This window comes from Phalacrocorax carbo, chromosome 11 (genome assembly GCF_963921805.1).
Source record: "Phalacrocorax carbo chromosome 11, bPhaCar2.1, whole genome shotgun sequence".
NCBI lineage: Eukaryota > Metazoa > Chordata > Aves > Suliformes > Phalacrocoracidae > Phalacrocorax > Phalacrocorax carbo.
This window is the reverse complement of record NC_087523.1, coordinates 16222868-16244306: the sequence shown is the minus strand read 5'-3', so window position 1 is coordinate 16244306 and position 21439 is coordinate 16222868. Positions and strand designations below refer to the sequence as shown.

At 40.7% G+C, this 21439-nt stretch overlaps 2 protein-coding genes across 3 annotated transcripts in view; both read left to right on the top strand.

Moving 5' to 3' along the window:
- The window catches only part of RADX (RPA1 related single stranded DNA binding protein, X-linked), a 28313-nt gene extending 16382 nt beyond the window's left edge, over positions 1 to 11931 (top strand). For both annotated transcript variants that reach the window (XM_064463218.1, XM_064463217.1), the window contains 4 exons: positions 2071 to 2150; positions 6202 to 6495; positions 7799 to 7981; positions 8871 to 11931. In XM_064463218.1, coding sequence (XP_064319288.1) covers positions 2071 to 2150; positions 6202 to 6495; positions 7799 to 7981; positions 8871 to 9016 — 703 coding nt within the window. In that variant the 3' untranslated portion in view covers positions 9017 to 11931. The remainder of the gene's footprint in view (positions 1 to 2070; positions 2151 to 6201; positions 6496 to 7798; positions 7982 to 8870) is intronic.
- A 1147-nt stretch (positions 11932 to 13078) lies between these two features.
- The window catches only part of RNF128 (ring finger protein 128), a 41380-nt gene continuing 33019 nt past the window's right edge, over positions 13079 to 21439 (top strand). Inside the window, exon 1 of the mRNA XM_064463214.1 lies at positions 13079 to 13502. Coding sequence (XP_064319284.1) covers positions 13094 to 13502 — 409 coding nt within the window. The 5' untranslated portion in view covers positions 13079 to 13093. The remainder of the gene's footprint in view (positions 13503 to 21439) is intronic.

The following is a 21439-nucleotide window of genomic DNA, read 5'->3' as shown; positions in this document are numbered from 1 at the left end:
TGTTGGGAAAAATTGTAACAAGTTATTTTCATATTTTTCAGAGGCTCTGCTAGCTCTAAATCAGAGCTTACCTCGAAAACTAGACAATTTTAAAAGGAAAATAAACTATTTCCATAATATCAACTTGTCAGCAGTATGACTTGGTTTAATCCTCTGCTTTAATGAAGAGGGAAGTTGGCATGTATCTAAGCTGACACAATGATTTCTGAGCAAGCCTTTCCTAACGTTGTGCTAGATTTTCATGTTTCTTGTTGAGAAGTCTGTCTCGAAAGTATGAATTAGTTTTGTGGGCATTAATTTTTAATTAGACTACTTTTGTTAATACTTTTGAAAATGTCTTCTAATGCTTGAAAAATGTATTAGTATAGCTGGTATGCGAATGTTTAATTTATTTTTATGTATACACAATAATTACTTTCCGTGATGGTTCTTGTAAAAGGAATTAATTCTTCATAAGATACTATTTTCATGGAAACATGCTTTTATCTAGAAATACCATAGGAAACACAATGTAATTACTGAATTATCATTTTTAGAAAGAGACAAACTTTCCTGCTACCTTTCATCAGAAAACATAAAAATACCACTGCATAAACTTAGATCTGACATTTTCCATCTATCTTTCTGTGGTTGCTCTGGGCCTCAAAATTTGAAGAATACTTTGGACTACAAAGTCACATAGAAACACATACAAATTTTCATTTAACACTATTTTCAACACAACTCTGCTCAGAAGCTTGGGTGGATGGTGGGAAGCAAGTAGGTCCAAGCTGTTTTAAAGTTCCCTTTGTGGTAGCTTTTTTTGTTTACAACAATTAGGGGTCTGAAACCTCAATTGCACAGTTTGTGCTTCTTAAGTGAAGACACTTTTGTTGTTGGACATCACAAGAAGGGCACTCCAGTACTTAGCCCACACCATGGTGATAGTGCATTGCATAAAATGTACTTTCATTCTCAAAAACCACAATGTATTTCCTGTTATCTTTTCACTAGATTTCAGATATTTTCTGTTTGTTATGAAACATTGACGTGAAATTTTCAAGACATGTGCTAGTATGAAATGGGAAAAATTGAAAAAGAAACTGTAGATCCTTATGATTGAAATACAGAGTGTCCCACTAAACAGCATGTTTGTCTTTGATTCCTTTTTCACTCTCTATATATTGTCCCTGTGTATTTGTAGTTACAATATTTTATTGGTGACTGCTTTGGTAGTCTGGAATTTTAATTGTACCTTAACAAAGTGTTGCCTATGTCTCTGCTGCTTTTGATGCAAGATAATCAAGATAGTCTTTTTCCTAAGTTTATTCAGACATGATGGTAAGTTTATAATAAGAGGAATGGAGCAAAGAAGAAAGGAATAAATGGGCCTAAGAGCTTATTTTACCATGTTGTGGCTGCAAAGTATATGTTACATTTTTCTCCTGCTTATTATCCTAGGTAATTCATTAGAGAGTGTTAGAGAATATTTGCTTACCATTAATTCAAAATTTTGTGGTTAAAAATGAAAGCATGACAAAAGTCTAGTTTGCTTGATTGAAATTACTGTTAAAACAGGGTAGTATGTCCAAAGGAAAATACATATTTGGAATTTATCATTTTGGATTCTGGAGTGATGATGCGGCTCCATTCATTTTTTGTTTTTGAATGCTGAAGGGTGCTGGTATGAAAGGGCAGCACACACTGTGCAACCGTTTTTTAGAATGAAGTAATAAACCTGTTGGCCACCTGTGATGTTCAGCTTTTACTGTTGCACATGCTGTTTCCAGTAGGTGCCCAGTAGAGGGCAACAAACACTGATTTTTGAGTGTGAAATACTTTCCAATCTACTTCATAACGCAAAGAAACGCAGCAGTTCTTGTCCTAAGCTCTTCAACACTGAGTGTAGTGGGTCTCATTATGCCAAGTTGCTATATTACATGTCTTGTGATATGAAACTAGGTACTAGTGCTCACTCATTCAAGCTTGTATCATTTATCACTAGAAATGATCGCCTGAGCTCTTGCTGCATAGTGTTTGAAGTTAAATAGGTTTTAAGTATATATACACTATAAAACTTTCTTTTTATAGCTTGGATGAATTTCAACATGAAGAGTTTGTGCAAGACAAAATCAGACAGGCTGTATCAGACAGTTTACAGGACTGCACAGGTATGTTGCAAATAGTTGTTACATTAACCTCAGGAGCTTTTAGCCTACTTCTCTTCAGGTCCAAAACAGGCAGCCAAGATATCCTTATAACCCTTGTTGGTCAAGACAGCTCTTCTGTACGTCTGGCTGCATCAACCTCTCAGGAGCCACTGTAGCAACGTATTGTTAATGTCATTCTGCTCAGTCATGTCCCTGACATGTTCTGAAGGGTGGCTGGAAGGACAGTGTTGGGCCGTTTCCCAGTACGGGGCATAAATTCTCAGTGTTGCTTTATACAGATGTTAAGTTAGTTTTGCACCTCAGAAGCACTTAGTAGCATAAGACCTCACATTTTCTGTTGGCAGTTTTCTTGCTATAGTGATCTGCATGTGATAAAATCGTCCCCTTGGGGAAGGTAGCCCCAACACTATCTAAGCACCTAATTAAAAAACCAAATACATGATGTGGGAGGAAATGGATGAAACATTCAAGCCAGTAACAAGAATGGTGTTTGGTTTAGGGATTTTTCTAAGTTAATATTAATAATTTTTTCTTTCTTTGTCTGCAATTGAAAAATAAATTTGTGTTCCATGCAGTTATGTTGTGGTTTAACCCAGCGGGCAGTTTCTTGATATCTCTGTTTGGATGAAGGAAGGAGTCTAATTTGACTGTTGCCATTATGTGCAGCTTGGCCTGTTTTTTATTTCATGCAAATATTTTGACATTTTCCTCTTTTCAAAGCTGACTGAATATACTGAGTCATGTAATTTTATCTAAAAGTTTGTCTGCTACTAGTATCTGTCCCAACATTAATATCTGCCAATTTACTTCTATGGGTCGCTATATTACGTATAACGTTGTCCATCATTTTCTTTTTGCAAGGCAGCAGTTCATCTTAATGTAGTAATGACCTTGATAGGTTTTCTTTGTAGCCTACTGATGACGATGTACTCCGTTGTGCTGCTTTAAAGCAATAGAAATTGCATTGAATTTTCCCAAATGTTTAATGCATTAAGAGGCTGAAACTATGAGGAAGCTTTCAAATTGGAGAAAAATTTGTACAGGGAACTGTTTAAGGTGAAGTTTTATTCCAGAGGAAGAGCAACCACTGTGTAGAGATCTGTTCTTCAAAAGTAGGAGAACCATATCCATGAGCAAGTTTGATAATTAATTACTTTATTAGTTGTTAGTCTTTGGAGAAATTTCTTGTTGCTTTTTAAAATGAGAAATAAGATTGAGTGTTCTCACCTGAAATTATTTCTGGTAACTGTAGTGTTTATTGTGCTGTTACTGTTACTTGCTCTAGAATTGTTGCGATATCGTGTAGATCTCATAAAATGAATGCATGTATGTGGTTTCAGTGAGTTGGTTGAAAAGGTTGGTTGTCAAAAAAAAAGTGAAGATGTACAGTGAAATACATGCCTCATCTTTTAACTGTAGTAAAGAAATCTTGCATTAGATACTTATGGTTTTATTTAGATATTTATATCTAAAATATAGATATGTTTAGATCCAGATAATGCAGATATATTTAGATACTCTCAAATTAAAATGTCATTTACACTGGTACTTCGTCACTGCATGTGAAACCCTATTTAACTTCAGTTGGATGGTATTTTGAGTGTAGTCCAAAATAAATGAACCAATCTTTCATTTAATGTAAGTATGCAATAATTACATTAATATGTTAGTAAATGTAGCTACTAAACATATGCACATATTTTTTCTCACATTACGTCAGTCCTACTGGCAATATTGTTAGTCTTATGTAAAATACTAATTGTTTAGTTGATGCTAGTTTTATCTAAATAACAGCATGTTTATATTTTGCTTAACAAGCCTACTAATTATGGTGTATGTATCAAAGTGAACACTTTTCTGTGTTGTGTTCCTTCAGATTTTGAAGATGATTTTTTTTTTCAGTATTCTGAGATTGTATATCAATTACTTACCTAGCGTATACTTACTTTTCCATTTACTGATATGCAGGTCATAGGTACCATATAAAATGGAAGAGTGTTACTCTAAGCTTCATAGTATTGTTGCCATGGTCCCAGGCAGAGCTTTGGGGGTTTTTTAATACCAGCAAAGGGAACTGCCATTAGCTGCCTTTAGAAACTATTTATGGGAACTTTATATTTTCCGCCCCCTCCCTTTATAACTTTATGTATTAGTGGTGCTGACACTTCTGTCTCTTAGCAGCTCCATGTCGTAGCAGCCTGCATCAAAGTAACACTTTTTGAATAGTCATTGGGTAGATGTATAAAAAGAGCTGATAGAAATATCCAAAACAAAATAAATCATTAAGGAGTGTTTTTTAAATGTTGAAGTATCTCGGGGCGGGCAGGGCGCGGGCAGTGTTGTGATCAGGTTCACTCACTGGAATTTCATTTACTCCAGGTGCTGTTTTTTGCAAGAGGTACAAAGGAGGAGTAAAAGATTGCAGACTCTGCTGTAAGATAACGTGAAATATAACTGTAAAGCAGAAATGCACTGACGCAGATTCACTAACAAAAGTGTTTGCAAGAAAGAAATTTTATAGTAATGGTGCAGGCTGATGACGAAATTAACTTCTAATTTTTACAAGAAAAAATCTGCTGTATACTGTATTATACAGTAGATTTAAAAAAATCCTTCAGCTCACTGAACTCTAAATAGGGTTCATCTCAGTTGCTTTTTGTGGGCAACCACGTGTTTAAATGTTCACGATAGCCATTTTTATATTTTTGATTGGTTTAAAGAAAGGTGTCTTTGCTGCCAAGAGGCTCCTGTAGCTAGAGGAGTTCAAACGTTTGCATTATTTTTCTTCTAAAGTGTGGTCAGATTGTTAAAGGTTTTAGCATCTTATTGCTTAAAAAACCAGTGGCGTGTGCTTCTGCTGTGCTGTCCTAATTACACGTCTGCTTATGCTAAGTTAGTAATGAGCGTATTACAGCACCAATGATATATTGAGGGGGGGAAAGTAAAGTCATGATTGAAGTTTTAGAAAGAGAAAGGGATTTTTTTAATCCCACTACTTATATTCTGAAACTTTTTTGTACTTTATTTGCCTAATGTATAGTATTGCCTTCATGTGTGTAGAGAATACTGTAATTCTCCAAGTAAAATGGTGAGAAAAATATTTCTTCATGTAGCAGCTTTCATGTGCCCCTTTACCTTATATGATGAATTCCAGTTCTGTGAGAAAAATACTGCAGACTGCTTTATGCAATCCAGAGCATGCTTTCCATTTCAGTATTAATGTCAATTTTCTTTAACTTTTTTTTGTTGTCTAATTCAGTGCAGCAAGACGCTTATTTTCCTTGTTGAATGTTCTTGCCTATGTTGTGTCAAGTTTGTCTGTGTACATTCTGGTTTCTTCATTTTTTTTTTAACATCCCGATACTCTATCATAGCACTTATGACACTAAAAAGAAGTAAAGTAAAAAAAATGTTCACAGAGAAATGTTTGGGTGGATAATGTACTCAGTTCAGAAGGCTACTTGATGAGAAGTTGTTTCACAGGAGATGGAGGAGATACAAGGATATACTGGGAATATTCTGAAATGAGCTTCTAGATAAACTCAAAAGGTGGGGTTAAAACTTGCCTTCAAAATTGGAAGCGATGGTTATATAAGCTTTTACCATTAACAGTCCTCAAATCACATGTGACAGGAAGGACGAATGGAGCTATCATTGACAATATAGCAAGAAATTTTAAACGTAGTGTAGTCTTCAATGTAAGCATATCGTTATTGTGCAAGGGATGGAGAAGTTTACCTTCACTTGTACCAATTTAAACTTGTTTTCATGATTTCTGGCTGTTCTTTAAACAAGTTACATGCTTTCCAAAACCAAACCATGATGAGGCTCTTCATGTGGTGAAATAAGTCTTTTCACTATAAGTCTAGTGTCTAAGGTTATCAGTTTACTCACATTTCAACCCTTGTTTAATTCATTGTGTTGTATGTTTTGACCATTCTGCCATGTCTTCCTAGTTGACAGGTTCTAAAGAAAATATTTCTCATCTGGCAGAGAAGTGATACAATTCTATTAGACATAAGCAACTAAGTATTTTCTGTGTTTATAATAGACCGAGAAGGAATGAGTGACAGACCTGAAACTGAAGAGACTGGAAGAACTTGTGATTCATGGCAGAGTGACCTATGGGCACAAGTGAAAGACAAGTTAATGAAATATTTGCATCACAGCACAATTTTCCCAGAAAGCATCCCGCGTAAATTTGATTATGTGCACAAAGACTTACTTATGCAACAGTACAACCTTCATGCAGCGGTGCACCAGCCAAAAGAAACCAGAGCAGATAAAAATATCAATGAGTTCAAAAGTGCGAGTGGCCTTGGGTATTACGAAGTGACAGTTCTGGGTAAGTATTTGGTAGCTCGCCTTCTAAAAAAGGTTAAGCAAGGGCAGTATAAGATCTCGGCTTTTTGCTGTATTAACTTGAGAATGACTTGAAGGTTCATCAGAAACTGAATGGATTTCTCTAAATGAGTCATTTAATTCTAAGTATTTCTTGAAGTTTAAAAAAATAATTGACGTGTTAGGTTTTTGTTAATCATGATTTAGGATAATTTTTTATCTGGAAAGCCATAATTCTCAAAAAATACCAATAAATGAGATTATTTAATATCTTATTTCTAGTATCATATTTCATATAATTGCAGTTTTGTGATGGGTTTATGTGTATCATTTGAAGAATGTGTGTAGTCCTTAAGCTATTGATTATTACAATTAGAGGTAGGCCTTGTTCCCTAGTTCAGCCAGTCTGACATAATGAAGTAAACTATTCAATTGCACTTGATTGTCAGCTGACTTTCCTGCTGGAGAGGTATTAAACAGAAGCCAGTTGGTGTTCTTAAAGGGACAAGGACAACTATAAATGCTTCTTTTGAGATTTAGTCTCATTGAGTTGTTTTTTGAGTACAGCTGCTCCTAAAGTGCCTTTCTTCCATGCCAGAAAATTAAGGGCTGTATTTCAGCCATGCTCATAAACTACTCTGCTGCTTCTGGTTAGCACAAAGCGTCAGTTGATTGGTCTTTATTTGTTAAAATATAAACATGCAAGATGATGTGTATCTGTTAGCATTCCTGTGGGATATTAATCTGTTTGATTTTGTTTTCCCATTAAAAGGAGAAGAAAATTGCCTAGCTTAACGATGCTCATGTTAAGTTCCTATAATTTAAAAGTTTCCATTATTTGTTAAGGGACATTTGCAGAGAAGGTGTTTGAATATTTACGGTCGTTAGAATCCTGGAACTTACAATATAATATTCAGGGCGAAAGTAGCACAAATACTGCACCGCATACTGCATAGGTACACTGGTTGTAAAATTAATTTCTCTGCCCTTGTAGCAGCGATAAAGTTAAAAAGGGGCATGAAATGGCTTCCAATGTTGGTTTAATATTTTCTGAGCTGACAACATTGTTAGCCTAAATCGTAGTATGTTATAACGTCATATCAATTTGAATGTATGTATAAATAGATATACAGATATATATAGATATGTCTTTTTAGATGTCAGGTATTAGTTAATGGACAAAGAGCAAGTAAATGAAAAATCAGTGCTCAGCCTGCAATAGTTTGGTTTTTAAAAGAAAGAAGAAGTGGCGCATGAATTTGCTAATAGGCTGAAGTTTTCTGCTAACTTAAATTTTTTTTCAACAGGTATAAATCACGATGTAGCAATAGATGTTGCATTTCTTCCACTGTTTTGTCCTGAAGACCCCCACTTATTCCAGCTAGAAGACATTCAAAATGACACATTATTGTCTTGTATGAGTTGCATCTCTGCATGTCAGCAGGCGGCCACTAACAATGGGAGGCTTCGTGACATGTTTCCACTTTCAAGTGAGACTGGCTTTCACTGACGTTACTCATTTATCGTTCTTGTTTTATCTTTCAATGCAAGAGCTCATCCTCTATGGAAATCTCTGTTGTAGGTCAGACGTTGTTCACCTCTTCAGTGAAAAATATGTGAATTCTGTGCAACCACGTTCAGTAACTAGTCGTGATACTGAACTTTCAAGGCAAATTTTACTGGAGCTGTTCTCATACTCTGAAGATAGTATTTTAATATCCAAGCCACAAACTCCTAAGTGACCTAGATAGTATTCACAGTTATTTGTTGATGCAGAATTACACTGACATAGAAGTCAGCACGTGTGCCTGAGCATGTGAATATTTGGCTTGATCTGCTTTGCAATAAGAGTGGAATCAATCCATTTCACTGATGTCACTTTGAACAGCGTCTTCAACGCAACCTGCAGCACCCATAAACTGGGGTGTTTGCTATTGAATTATTTTCCTTCAGATTATGCTTTGAATTCCTGGCACCTCACAACAACTATGGTGAACACTGTTGTTGTGTATCTCACTGCAAAGTACTAAAGCATTGTGTCTTCCTGCATGTTTATATAGACAGATCTGACTTTATTTAAATACATCTTTACTTCTACTTGAATAATACTATGAAATCTGAGAATCACTAGTGATTAAGTAATGCTTAATGCTTATTTCAGCTTTTCCATATCTAAATTCTGGTGCTGTCATTTCTAATGATTGAATTTACCAATAAAAATAAAAATCCCAGCAGGCCAGCACTCTGTTAAAATAATTAGAGTGAATTTTTTTCACTGAAAGAAGGTTGAACATATCCACATTACTGCATGGAAAACAATGTAAATTCAGTATACCTTTTTACTGTATGTATATTAAAACACCTTTTCTTAACTTCTAGATGAAATTATAAAAGCAGCAATGGATCTAGACGGCAAACATGTTGTCTGCATCTTGGACATCTGTCACTTGGGTGATGATAAGGTGGAAGTATTTCTGAGCAAAATCTACAAGACAGTGGAGCCTGGTGTGCTGGATCCAGTGTAATTTAATAACTTATTTTCCAAATTTATATTCTTTGAAAGGAGGGAAATAAAATTGCTGTAACTTGAATACACCCTCTACACATTGCACTTTCCTAGAAGTAGCAGACACAAACATAAAGTTATGATTCTTAGAGCAATTGTAATGGTCATCCGAGTAACCGAGAAGGACGATTGTTGTCCTTATTTTTTGGCAGTCTTGAAAAAGATTACACAATGTCTTGCTCACTTATGTTCAAGAAGGACGAATAGGCAATGCAGTGAGCTTATATTTTGGTAGGATACTGAGGAGTATGACTGCCATCTCTCTCTCTCTCTCTGCCTGTGCACATACATACACAGGAAATGTATGTATCAGGGTGAGAACTGAGAAGAGAGGCAGACTTTCCCAATGTTAAAGGCAATGTCTGCAAAAGAGTTAACTGGCTGGGATATAAATTTAGGATGGAAATTAGAAAAATGTTTAGGATTAGAGCTCTGATATGTTCTATAGTGATCTTTAAGTGGGAGGTGATAGGGGCAGCCTAACTGCTCCTTAGGCTTGAGGATTAGCTGTGTTTGTGAAAGGGATTAAATACCACAGTGCCTTTAGCACCTGGGACTGGACTCAGTGATCCAAGAAGCCACTTTCAGTTCTTTCTACCTGAGCAAGGTCAACTGCTCTGTTGTTATGTCTGCTTTTGTATATATGGCGTTGGGTAGTGAGTATAGCATCCAAAGAGTTTTAATGTATTTAATTTATTAATTAAAAAATAATGAAATATTTTAAAAAAGAAACTTTGGTAGTTGAACTTGCTTCTAGCTTTGCAAAAGAACTGTGTTTAAGGAATGCTTAGCATGGCAGGATACACAGTTTGTCACACCATTAGGTTTTTTCCTGTTGATCTTCACTATCCTCTTTTTAGTGTTCTGAGTACATGAAGGAGCTCAGCAGCTGCGAGAAGCTGCTACCTCCACAAAAGCAAGAGGCTCTGTAAAATTCTGCCACCTTTTTGCCTATATACTAAGTAGCAGTTGGCTCCTGCTGAGTTCAGGATCAAGTCCCACTTTTTCATCCCATGTCAGACAGCCTCAGATCATTTATACAACTGGATCCTTAGGAAATTTTTCTCAAGCAGGAGCTAGAACACATTGTCACCTTGTCCATGTGAAATGCTGGTCTCAGTTCAATTCTTCAAGAAGAAGTGATTGAATTATGGAAGCTTGCCAATTGAATTGTACCATTATTGACCAAAGCCCACAGAGTTAATTTATAGGGACAGAATTATTCTTTTGTGGAAAACTTCTAGGCATGTTTTAGCAGCCTGTTGGTAACTGGGGAGTCTCTCTTTCAACTAGTAGCTCATTCGTCTGCCCAAGGGACAGCGGACTTTGTCTTCAAGTACTTAAATTCTGTACCCAAACTTCCATCGATGGTAACTGAAAGAGAAACTGTCTTTATTAGAGTTCATAGGCAACTTCAGATAAAAAGCCTTAACATTCTAAAGAAATTGATGAAATTATTCTGTCTCCCTAGTGTGGTTTGCAGTTTTAAAATGTACTAATGAGGAAAGTTTAACTTAAATTGCACACAGACTGAAACTTAATTAAATGTGACTATGTATTTTATGTTTATATTTTGTATGCATCATAGAGTATTAGTTCTAGAGCAATGTTTGTCAACCCATGCCTTTCAGAGTACATTGTAACCTTGCCGCAGAAGGCAAAATGAAAACATACCAGCCAGCGAAGAGCTTGCAATACGTTATTTGTGTAATTTTGTTGCTTATGGGTATGTGAAGATTAGAGGCCATTGCTCTAGAGTGAGAAAGATAAGCACCAGCACTTCGTGTACCAAACTGAGCCATGCTGACTGTGTCAGCCAGTATTTTTTATTTAGATATACTTCAGATCGAAGTCTAATTTTAATGAAACCCTTATGTCTAGAAGCAATTTTTAAAGTTAATTATCTTTGTATGAAAGGACTGATGTGGCTGACAGTGTTGCAGAACCACTCTATTCAGTTGTTTTCAGCCACTTCGTCCACCCCGTGCAACAGAAATGCAGCACAGGCTGTTGGCTGCATTGCACTGCTTAGTACACTTTAAACATGTAGCATTAATCATTTCATCCTCCATGTTGGGACTTCCTAACTCTAAAAGACATTTCAAAATGGTTTGGATGTAAGACTTTATATAATTTTATTTTAGAGAAGTGTTGTTTGAAATTTTTAATGGGGAAAGCGGGGAAGGAGAGATGTTTGCTTCTGCAGAACGAAGTGCCAACTCTAGAAGCACAAGCTTTCTGTGTGTAGCTAGAGAACATTCAATGCCCATAGTAGACTTGGAATTTCAATACTCTGGGTCATTCTGTAGAGGCACTTACGCCATCCCTGTAAGTTATGCTGAACTTAATATGACAACTTCAGTTTCTGAAGTGTTGCAGTGTTAATATACGGTTCCACCACCGTCCCCCTCCTCCCTGCCAAACCAGCACTGTAGGGCTGGTCGTCTCTGCAAAGAAACTACTTACTGTTTTATTTCACTTGGTGTTTACTGACACAAGTATAAAACCAATGTATTTTTGATTCTGAGTCTGTCAAAACATGTTAATTTTGCCATGTTAAACCAAGGTATAAAGTCTTTACTCCGGCAAAATGTCATAGGAATTGTCTTTCTGCTGTGTATTGCCACTGCCGAGGGTGAAATACTGTCAGAGCACATTCCCTAACCGAAGAACTGTACTCTAAATTCTTGCATTTGCATGTTTCTTGTATTTCCAGCATTAATTTCAAAGAAAAGCAGAAGAAGGTAAACTCTATGTAGCTAGCGGTACATCTGAGGATATAAAACTTGCTAAGTGAGAGATCTTAGTGGCAAGATCAGTTTCGAATTCATGTGATATAGAAAACTGGAGAAAGCAAATAAATGAATTGATACATGTAAATGTCTTGGATTATTTCTTTCAATTTCTTTCCATTTCCTTTTCACTTCTGAAAGCTATTTCAGTTTTCCAAGAGTCTTCTCTGCAGTCATGTTTACTCTTTTAAAGAATCTTTACAGGAGAACTAGGTCGAGCTTCTGACAAAATACATGCCACCAATTGCTGCTTCTCTTGGCCTTCAGCACTGTGTGCAGCAAGGCTTTTGCAGAAAAACAGGGAAAAGGTCTTGATGACTTTACAATTTGTCCTTTATTTTCATTGTGGACTACAGACTTCTGACATTAGTAAGGTTTTCATTTTTCTGTTCTAATATAAGAAAACAAGAGTTGATAGTGGTTGTTACGGAATACAACACTGACTGAATTCAGAGAAAGACTCTATGGACCCTACATCCAGAAATGGACAGTTGTGTGACAGTCATTCAAACATCTCAGTGTGAATCTTGAAAGTGAGCCAGAGCGTGAAAATGGGCTGAAAGAGGCTGTTTGCTTCTGTGATCAGTTCAGGGGATTCTCCATCTCTTGCTCTGGTATAAATCAATGTTGAAATCAGTTCATTAGAAACACCAGAACAAGCTGGACCTGACAGAGTACGTGACCGAAAGAATCCAGAAGGAGAAATGTGGGGAATGACTTGGTTATCTTAGTCTGTAAGATGAGTACATTTTTTTCAATGTCTCCCTCCCTCCACTTTTGACCTTTTAACACGGTCATTATATCACAGACTGCGCTGTGACGCGAGAAGCCTGAGCTTACATCACTGAATGAAGGATGACCTGCTCCTCTGAAGTGACATTCAGGTTGAAATAGGAGCCAGGGGCTCGAACAATCTCTTGGGAAGCATCATCAGAGCTAGAATTGGTGCAGTAGCGGGAGAGAAGGAGGGGGAGAACGATGCTTTGTGAAAAAGGAGCAGAGAGTTCGGGCCAAGGGTTGCTTGCAGGGCCCCCAGTCTGCATCTCTGCCTCACAAAAGGCAGGCGTGTCCTGCCCCGGCCCCCGCGCCAGAGAGCTCACTTGACACATCAGGGGCGTACCCGAGTGGTGTCAGGTTCCTGCTGGAACTGAAATTTCAAACTCCTCAGCAAGCTCTGAGCGAACAACAACCACCAGCCGAAAATACCTGTAGGCACCTACATTTTGCGCTTATACGAATAAGCGATGGGGCGAGTGGGGGGTATGTTCAGGTGTTTCTGTCTCCTGGTGGTTGTTAGTATTTTATTCAAGACTACGGAGGCGTTTGCTGTTAGAGCCTCCCTAAGTTTATTCTATTTCAACAGCACTAGCAACAGATCTGTGTCTGAGAAGTGCGAATGTGGCCTTTATGGATTAAATTCTCCCCTGCTGAGTGCTCAGGGCACTGTGGGCATTCCTAAACCTGCTAACCTTCAAGCCTGCGATGGAGACACCTGGTTCACCGTCACAAAGCCGCCGTGGATAGCACTGATCAAAAGAGGCAATTGCAGTTTTGCTGAAAAAATTAAGGTGGCGGCCAGAAGGGGTGCAGCAGCAGCTGTGATCTACAATGCGCCCGAAGCAGGCAATGGCACCGTCCTGATGTCCCATCTGGGTGAGTAGCGTTGCGTGAAGCGCTGAAACCTGGTCATTTCTCTGAAGTTTGGTCCAGGGCAGCACAGCACGGCACTAAGGAAGCAGTTGTGTTTGTGGGTGTTGGTTGCTTTAATCAAGAAATTCAATGGGGGAAAGACTGTATTATGCAATTTGAGTCTTGACTTCAGGGCTTAGTTATAAGCGGTCTGCTGTTATGTTCTGAGCTTGGTACAGTGTAGCCAAACCAGTGAGTCTCTGAGGTTAGTACCATTTTTGACTTGTACAGCACACAAATTACTTTAGACAGTGATGTAGAGAAACCCATAGTGTCTGCTTTGAAGTCACTAGTCTATTTTTTGAGGTTAGAGGACACAAATGAACCTGCAAGTGCCTGCAGCACAGGTATATGCCTTGCAGACTGCAAGCTAGATCTTGCTTATTCCCCCCTGCCCCCCCACAAATTGTTCTCATACTTTCTGAATAATGGCTGATCTCATCCTCTTCTGGGATTTACTAATTCCTTAATGAAAGGTTAGACAAAATGATTGTAATCACCCACTCTGGCCGTAATAGCTATGGATCTGTCATTAGGGAAGAACTGAAAAGCTAACTGTGATACCGTATCGCTTGGCTTTTATGTCTGTGCGTGTCCCTCCAGGTCAACCTGTCTAATCAGCATTTTAGTACACAGCACACATATGCATAGCTATTCCATGAAAGGTAGCTGGTGGAGCTGCGCTAGGAATCCTTGGGCTTAAGTCTTGCTTCTCTGATTTTGTGAGCAAACTGAGCGATTTTTAATCCAGGGATGAGCCAGCGTTTTACTGATCGCATCCCCACGCAATCAGCCCCTCAGGAAGTTTCTAGCGGTGGCACCTGCCCCTGGGCACTTTGGAGGAGTCAGCCCACACCAGCTGTTGAGCAGGCTGGCTCAGAGCCTCAGCGATCCGCCCGCAGGCGCATCACAGGTGCTTTACAAACCTAACCATCGCGTGAGGCTCAGCTCCCCCCTTCAAAAAAAGCATCCTCAGCAGGGTATTGCACAACACTAAAAAAAAAGTGCTGTACGACAATGAAAGTGCGGTGGCTTGTTGCACTATGCAGACAGCTTGGTCTCTCCTGATATCGTGACAGGGCTACTGTCTGCAAATGGAGCTTAAACGTTTTACTGGAAATGTGTAGCCAGTAAACCAAAGCTTTTGTTCTACCTCCAGAGAAAATGGTTTAGACTTCAGTGGCTGGCATGTCAAGCTTCAGATTAACTTGTCTTTTTTATTTGGTTTTGGAGCGTGCTGGCTCATTCTAACGTTGGATGAATAAAGAAAGAATTGTACTGGCTTTATTTAGTGCAGAATCAGTGCCGGCTGTGTTTCTTGCGAGCGGTGGTGGCCCCAGCTGGCCCAAGGCGTGAGCGTGGCAGGAGCAGGGCGGCCTGTGCCCCGGTGGTCAGCGGAGGACAATGGGATGGAACCTTGTTTAGACACGCTGGGTAACAGCGATGTCACAAACCCGACAGACCAGACTCCAGAGATTACATAATTATTTAGGATGAGCTCTGAAAGCAGAGCCTAATTTTTCAGATTTTTTTTTTCAAAACTAAACAGATTTTTTTTTTTAATCTTGAAAGCAACAGCTATATCACCTAAGAGTGGATTTCTTGAGACTTGAAGTCCCATCTTTCTTAATTTAATTCATTTAGTTTTCTCAAAGGCAAATTGTTGTTTTTATAGGACTATTTCCTATAGTTGTCCTATAGGACTAAAGTGGTTATTACAATCTATTTGGTGGCAAAGAGGGTTTATAAATCAGTGCAGTAGTCAACGTGTGTTAAACACAGTGAGGGCAGTGAGATGAGCGCTTCGTCTAACCAGTATAAGAGAAGCATCCTCTCTCTGTTTCCCTCAGTGCAAAGTGTGGAGCCGTACAGTGTTTAGGTAAGACAGAAAGGCCTGGGAGAGGGGTGGTCTTTGCAGCACAGCGCTTAGAGCAAGAGACTACTTGGACATGCTTCACTGTTTTACAGTAGAGCTGTTCACAGGGCTGGGGAAGGAAATCTCTGGTTTGGCTGGAATCTGCCAATGGTGGCATCGCCCAGAGAGGTCTGAGGAGACCCTGCCATTTGGGTAGGGGGCCTTTGGAGAGGAGGCGCCCTCTTGGCAGAGCAGCGAGAGAAAAACTTGCCCTGCTGCTGCTGCCAGCGATCTGCGAGCTCCTGGTTAAACAAGGAGTGGCAGCCTCCAGGGCTATTGGCCGGCCCTTGGTTGGGGCCAGCCCTGGCATCTTCAGCCATCCCTCTGTATTGCTCTGCTGCAGTGCAGGGCTGTAGGAATCCCATCACCTTGGTTATTTATTAGGCCCTGGGGCCTTGGCTGCAGTTTCCCGCCATCCTTCTCCCTTCCTGCTGACTTTAACATAAAATCAATAGAGCTTTCCAGCCAACCTTGTTTTCTGTTACAACAGTACAATATGTATGCATTTGCCACTGTAAAACACCCGCTCAGCCTTACAGCAATGAAATAATCTGTTCTGGACAAAGTCCAGGTGTGCAGGAGACGTTGGTAATTTAAAGGTGCTGGGAAGGAACAAAGGAAAAAACTCCCCTCTCGGGGACTCCTTCCTTATCCTGCACCGCTGTTCCTTTTGTCTGTCATCAGTTTTACCTGTTACTGGGTATTGGTTTGTTGTTACACACACACATAAGATAAAACTGATACATCAATAGCTTTTTACAATGGAAAATTTTAGAGGTCAAGGTATCAGTAACAACTTCCCCATTCCTCTCGGATTACAAAAAATCATTGGTGGGAAATCTTCCACATGAAAGATTTTCTGCAGGTGTTTGTGTCTTATTTACATGAAGTTAGATTGATCCAATGGTACAGACATTAAGATTTTGCTAGAAGAAAACTGTCTCTTTTTAGTAGTTCCAGCACTTACTAGATTTTCTTTGGAAAGGAAATAGAATAAACATCTGTAACAACATTTTTCCAGCACCGCTCCTTGAAACTTATAAGGAAATGGAAGGACAGTCAAATGTAAACAAGGTATTTTGGGGCTCCTTTTTTTAATAGCAGACACCAGACCCCAGAGGGAGGCAGGGTAACGGCTCCGCAAGTCACGGAGCAGCTGGTCGGGGCCAGGCTGTGTAAGCAGTGCTGGCACGGGCCGGCAGAGGGCTGTATCCTCTTGTCACTGTGGCTTTTCTCTTTTTTCCCCATTTGTTAACAGGAAAAATTAGGAGACTGATGATAGGACTATAAAAACAAAATGAAACACTGCCATTGCAAAACAACATTGCTGCCGTTTGGATACTAGTCCAATATAGCAGCTAAGCTAAACCATCAAGTGTGGTCTGAAAGGTTTTATCCAAGGGATTTACTAAGACCCAGTGAAAGAGAAGTGTCTTGCTGGTTAAAGCCTCCAAGACCCATGAAGAACAGCGCCCTGGCAGCACTGTTGTACAACAGGAGCAAGCAGATATCCCAGTTTGTCTGTACAATAGAAATAATGGACAGTCCTGGCAGTAATAGAAAAAAAAAGTTGTGGATTTGCATTTCCTTGCAACTTGTTTCCAGGACATTCTGTAGCCTCAAAGTCTAACTTTTGTTATCTCAGAAGTATTTTGAGATATGATCTTATTAGCTGTTGGTGCAACACCTATTATAAACTTGTGGGCTAAATGCCTGACAATGGAATTTGGTCCTATCTTTTGTTTTGAAGGCTGGTATAAAATCTTGCTCAGGTTCCCCAACTTCACTCTCCAAAGTGTGATTGCTTATTCGATCTTCGGAGTCATTTTGGGTGTACAACACATTTTGAGTTATCTCCTCTATTTACTAGAGAAAAAGCCAGGGTCTCTCTCCTAGCTTTGAACAGCTTGTGGGACCCGCACGTGAAAACAAATTAACCTCTATGCAAAGCAGATGCCCTGAACTTCCCTTTTCATTTATTCCCTGTGAAGTAAGTGGCTCTGCTAACAGCCGCCCAGATGCCTCCATGAAGTCAATGTTCTCATAGCGTAGACTAAATTCCTCCATTTATTGTCTAAGTGGCTTCACGTCTTTGATGCAGTGAGAGGTGGGAGGGCAGCGGCAGGAAGGGTGAAACACACAGCCCATCACCAGTGGGAGCCGGCGCTGCAAGGAGAGGCTGGGAGACCTGGGGCGGGTCTGTCTGGAGAGGGCTTGAGTGGTTCTCATCCGTGTGTACAAATTCCTGATGGGGCCAAGGAGGGTAAACAAGATGGAGCCAGACTCCTCTCCGTGGTGCCCGGTGAAAAAACCAGAGGCTTCGGGCACAAACAAGAAATTACGTAAGAAAAAACTTCTTTGCTCTGAGGGTGGCAGTTTACCCAGAGAGGTTGTGCGGTCTCCATGTTTGGAGATGCTCAAAACCCAGCCGGACACTGTCTGCAGCTGCCCTGCTCCGAGCCAGGCTGGACTGTCCGAGCTCCAGAGCAGACAGCGTTTTCCTTCCAGAAAGGCTCTTGAGCAGCCATAAAACCCCCTGCGGGCTGTGCTCACCTCTGCAGAGCACAGGCTGCCAGAAGCCTGCCTTGAGGTCTGGGATTCTGCAGAGGCTCCAGAACACGGAGCCAGCAAAGCCCAGGACCTCACCATGCTGGCATGTTTGTTTAGCTTCCAAAGTAATCAATGTGACGATTACTGGGTTTATTGCAGGTGACTACATACTGTGACCCACTTGTTCATCCATAAACTTGGTGACAAACATATATGGGGAGCCCAGATTCTGTTTCTGTGGAAAACCAGCAGAAGGCTTGTCCTGGGATCACATGAAAGAAAGATGGAAAACATCATGTCATGAAATTGCAGGTGTCTCTGATGGGAGGAAGAGCATATGCGAACTTTGGTCGGTGTATGAGCATCCGCCCCTTTTGTACCTCCCTTCTCTGCTGACAGTGTTTTACCCATATTCTCTGGGGCAGCAGAGGGCACAAGCAGCACTGTAGCAACAATTGGTCCCAGTGTGCCAGAAATATGGAGAAACAATGTTTGCTTCCCTGGCACCGGGGGACTCTTGCGCACATCTGCCTAGCCGAGGCAAAGCGTTCAGTGGCAGCGCACGGGGCGATCTGACGCACACTTTTTTCCACTTCCAGTGAGCAGAGAGCTGTGGACTGGAGTTTCCTAGTTGTGTTAGAGCCAAACAAGCTCCCAGATTCCTAGTGAAACTTAGCTGGAACTGGCAGCCTCCATGTGTCCTCTGCATCGAATCACAGGGATCACCTCAGATTCTCCTGGAAGCTCCTAAGCCCCACAGGCAGGAGGTGCAGAGGTTTCCAGCCTCTGCGCTGCCTCCAGCCTGAGCCTGTCCTCTTTGCAAAGTGGCAAAGGACCACAAGCTCCATTCTCATACCTCAATTATTTTTCAGCTAGCTTAAAAATTCAGGATGCTGTAGCCCACACTGTTGCCTGCTAGAGGAACTCGCCTGCCCAAGCCCCTTCCGTTGCTGGTCATGGACATGAGCTGGTTTTGGATAAGGAAATGCAACATCTGTTGTCTTTAACTTGTGATTCAGGGTAACGTTTGTTCATGGATTTTTTTTGTCCCATGACTTTCAGTCCTGGGTTTCATTTTAGGGTGCTCTTTTTGATTGTTTTTTCCACTTTTGTAAGTGCTTCTCCTTTCCACTTTGTTGTTCAGTGGAGATGGCCCAGAGACAGTTCAGATCTATACGCAGCGCTTGGAGGGTTCAGTGCTGGCTCCTGTAAGGCTTTGTTCTCGTGTCCTTGTGAGCTTTTCTCCAAGGACAGGGATCCAGAGCTGGGTGCTTGAATAAGAAACAAATGCAGTTTTGGAGGACAGAAATGTACAGGTCCCTCATCAGCGGGACACCCTGAGCCATCTGGCTTGACATTAAAAGGCAACATATAGCATATGCATTTTTTTAATCTTGAAAAAAGCTGTTTAAATATTTACTCAAATAAGATAAAGCGCCAGATAATGATAGGGTCCATCCCTGTAGAAGGCAGTGACGGCGTTCCCAGGATTTCACTTTGTTTATCTGGAAGTTGTGCCCTACTTTCTGAACTTGAAGCCACCCACAGTAGTCATGGGGAAAAAAAAGAAAAGCAAAATTATACAGTATAAGTTTTTAAATAACAAAAATCTTTTAAGGTTAAAAAAAAATCAGATCTGTGCCAGAAATGCCTTCATGCTGTACCTATTTTAGATGTAATTCTGCTTCTGATTTTTGGGGCAGCTCATTAATGCTGCTTACCCTATCATTTTCACACCTGTGTTTAACATGGGCTCCAGTGCTTTTAATTTCAGAAACTTTTAGAAAGCTTTCGCAAATGTAGCAAAAGTAAGCTGTGCTACTTGTTAATATGTTGTACTACGTGTCACAGCCCCTACAATGTCTGGCCTCTTTCCCCAAAACGTGCTTTCTCCAAACTATAATATCTCAGTTTTTTATGTAAAGGAAGGAAAAAAAAAAAAAACAAACCCAACCAGCAAAATACCCTGTCAGCCCTCCTCAGGCTTCCTGGTAGCAGTGACTGTTTTTAACTGCTACTCAATACACACCTTTTCTGTTGTGAATTGCAGGGAACTGAGCTGGAAGCCATCAGACAAACCATATTTTCAAACTGCAGCTCTGTTTATTAATTATCATTCTGGAAGAAGATTTAATGAATGAGAGCCCAGAAAGTTCTCAATGTGAGATGTGCAGCTTAAAATAGTATAACTGGCATGCTGGTTTTAAAACATATTGTTTTAACTCTGCTGCAGTGTCCCTCTGCGCTCTGACACTGTCCCAGCCTCCTCGCGCGGCTCCTCTCGGTGGTGCTGGCCTGCAGGAGCCGCGAGCCGTGCTGGGGCGCACCGCGACCGCTGGCCTCTTGCACGTGGCTTCCGTGCCAAGCCAAGCAAGGCTGGTGGCTTCCAGCATTTACTCGGAAGGACCGACCACCGTCAGCACAAGCTGCCGCTTTTTTGCCTCAATACAAACTCCCGGCTTCCTTTGCTTTGCTAGCCCGTGAAATTCCTCAATCACGGCGAACAAGCTTTCCGTTTGTGCCTGCCCTTTGCTTGCTCGGTTGTTTTCAAGCGTGTGGAAACACTGACTGAGCAAGGACTCAGAAACGTGCTACCAAAATAATGCCATGGCAGCGAAATGTCCGCAGTTACACTTAGAGCAAGTCTGTTTCTCATTATCGCTCTCTGCGCTGCACGGTGAGAAAGTCAAGTTTAGGTTCCGTGTTCATTTTGGTGAGATTACTGTGTTGTGGACTTTTTGCCACCAGGGGATAGCCTGGACAGCGTGCGCATTTCCCAACAGTTGCCGGAGAGCAGTGAGGTTCGTTACTACCACCCAAAGCCAGGCTGGAGCCGTCGAGGAGCCGTGCCCCAACAGAGAGCAGCCTCGCCGCCCTGCAGGTGGGCTCCCCGGCAGCCTGCCTGCCGCAGAGCTGCCTGTGCACCTGCAGCTGCACCGGCTGCGCCCATGCCGGCGCTTTCTTATAATCATGTTGCAAACTGTGATGCATGGAAGCGTAAGAGACGGCAGCTAAGCCTTAAACTCCAACTCCCCAGAACTATAGGAAGTTTTGTATCCCAAGGAGGTGCCAATCTTTGTCTTTGGTCCAGTTTTGTCTCAGTGGAAATGCCAGAGCTAAACATCCCCAAAGCTTTGGAGGCACTTGCAGCTGGGCGGTTTGGCTGCTGTCCATTGCATAAAGTTTGTTGATGTATTTTCAGATAAGTTTTTCCCTGCACCTACATGCAACAGGTTTCAAAACAAAACCACGTCACACTGATTGCTTACAGATATACTTCTTATTATAGCTAGAGATGCTACTGTAGAAATAAGTTCTCAGAGGTGGAGTGAGAAAATGAGAGGTTTGTTTAGATTAGGACAAAAGGGTTCACTTAGTAAGCTTTGTGTGCTTAGCAATATTGATCTTTAGTGAATCGCTTCATCTGCTCTCCATT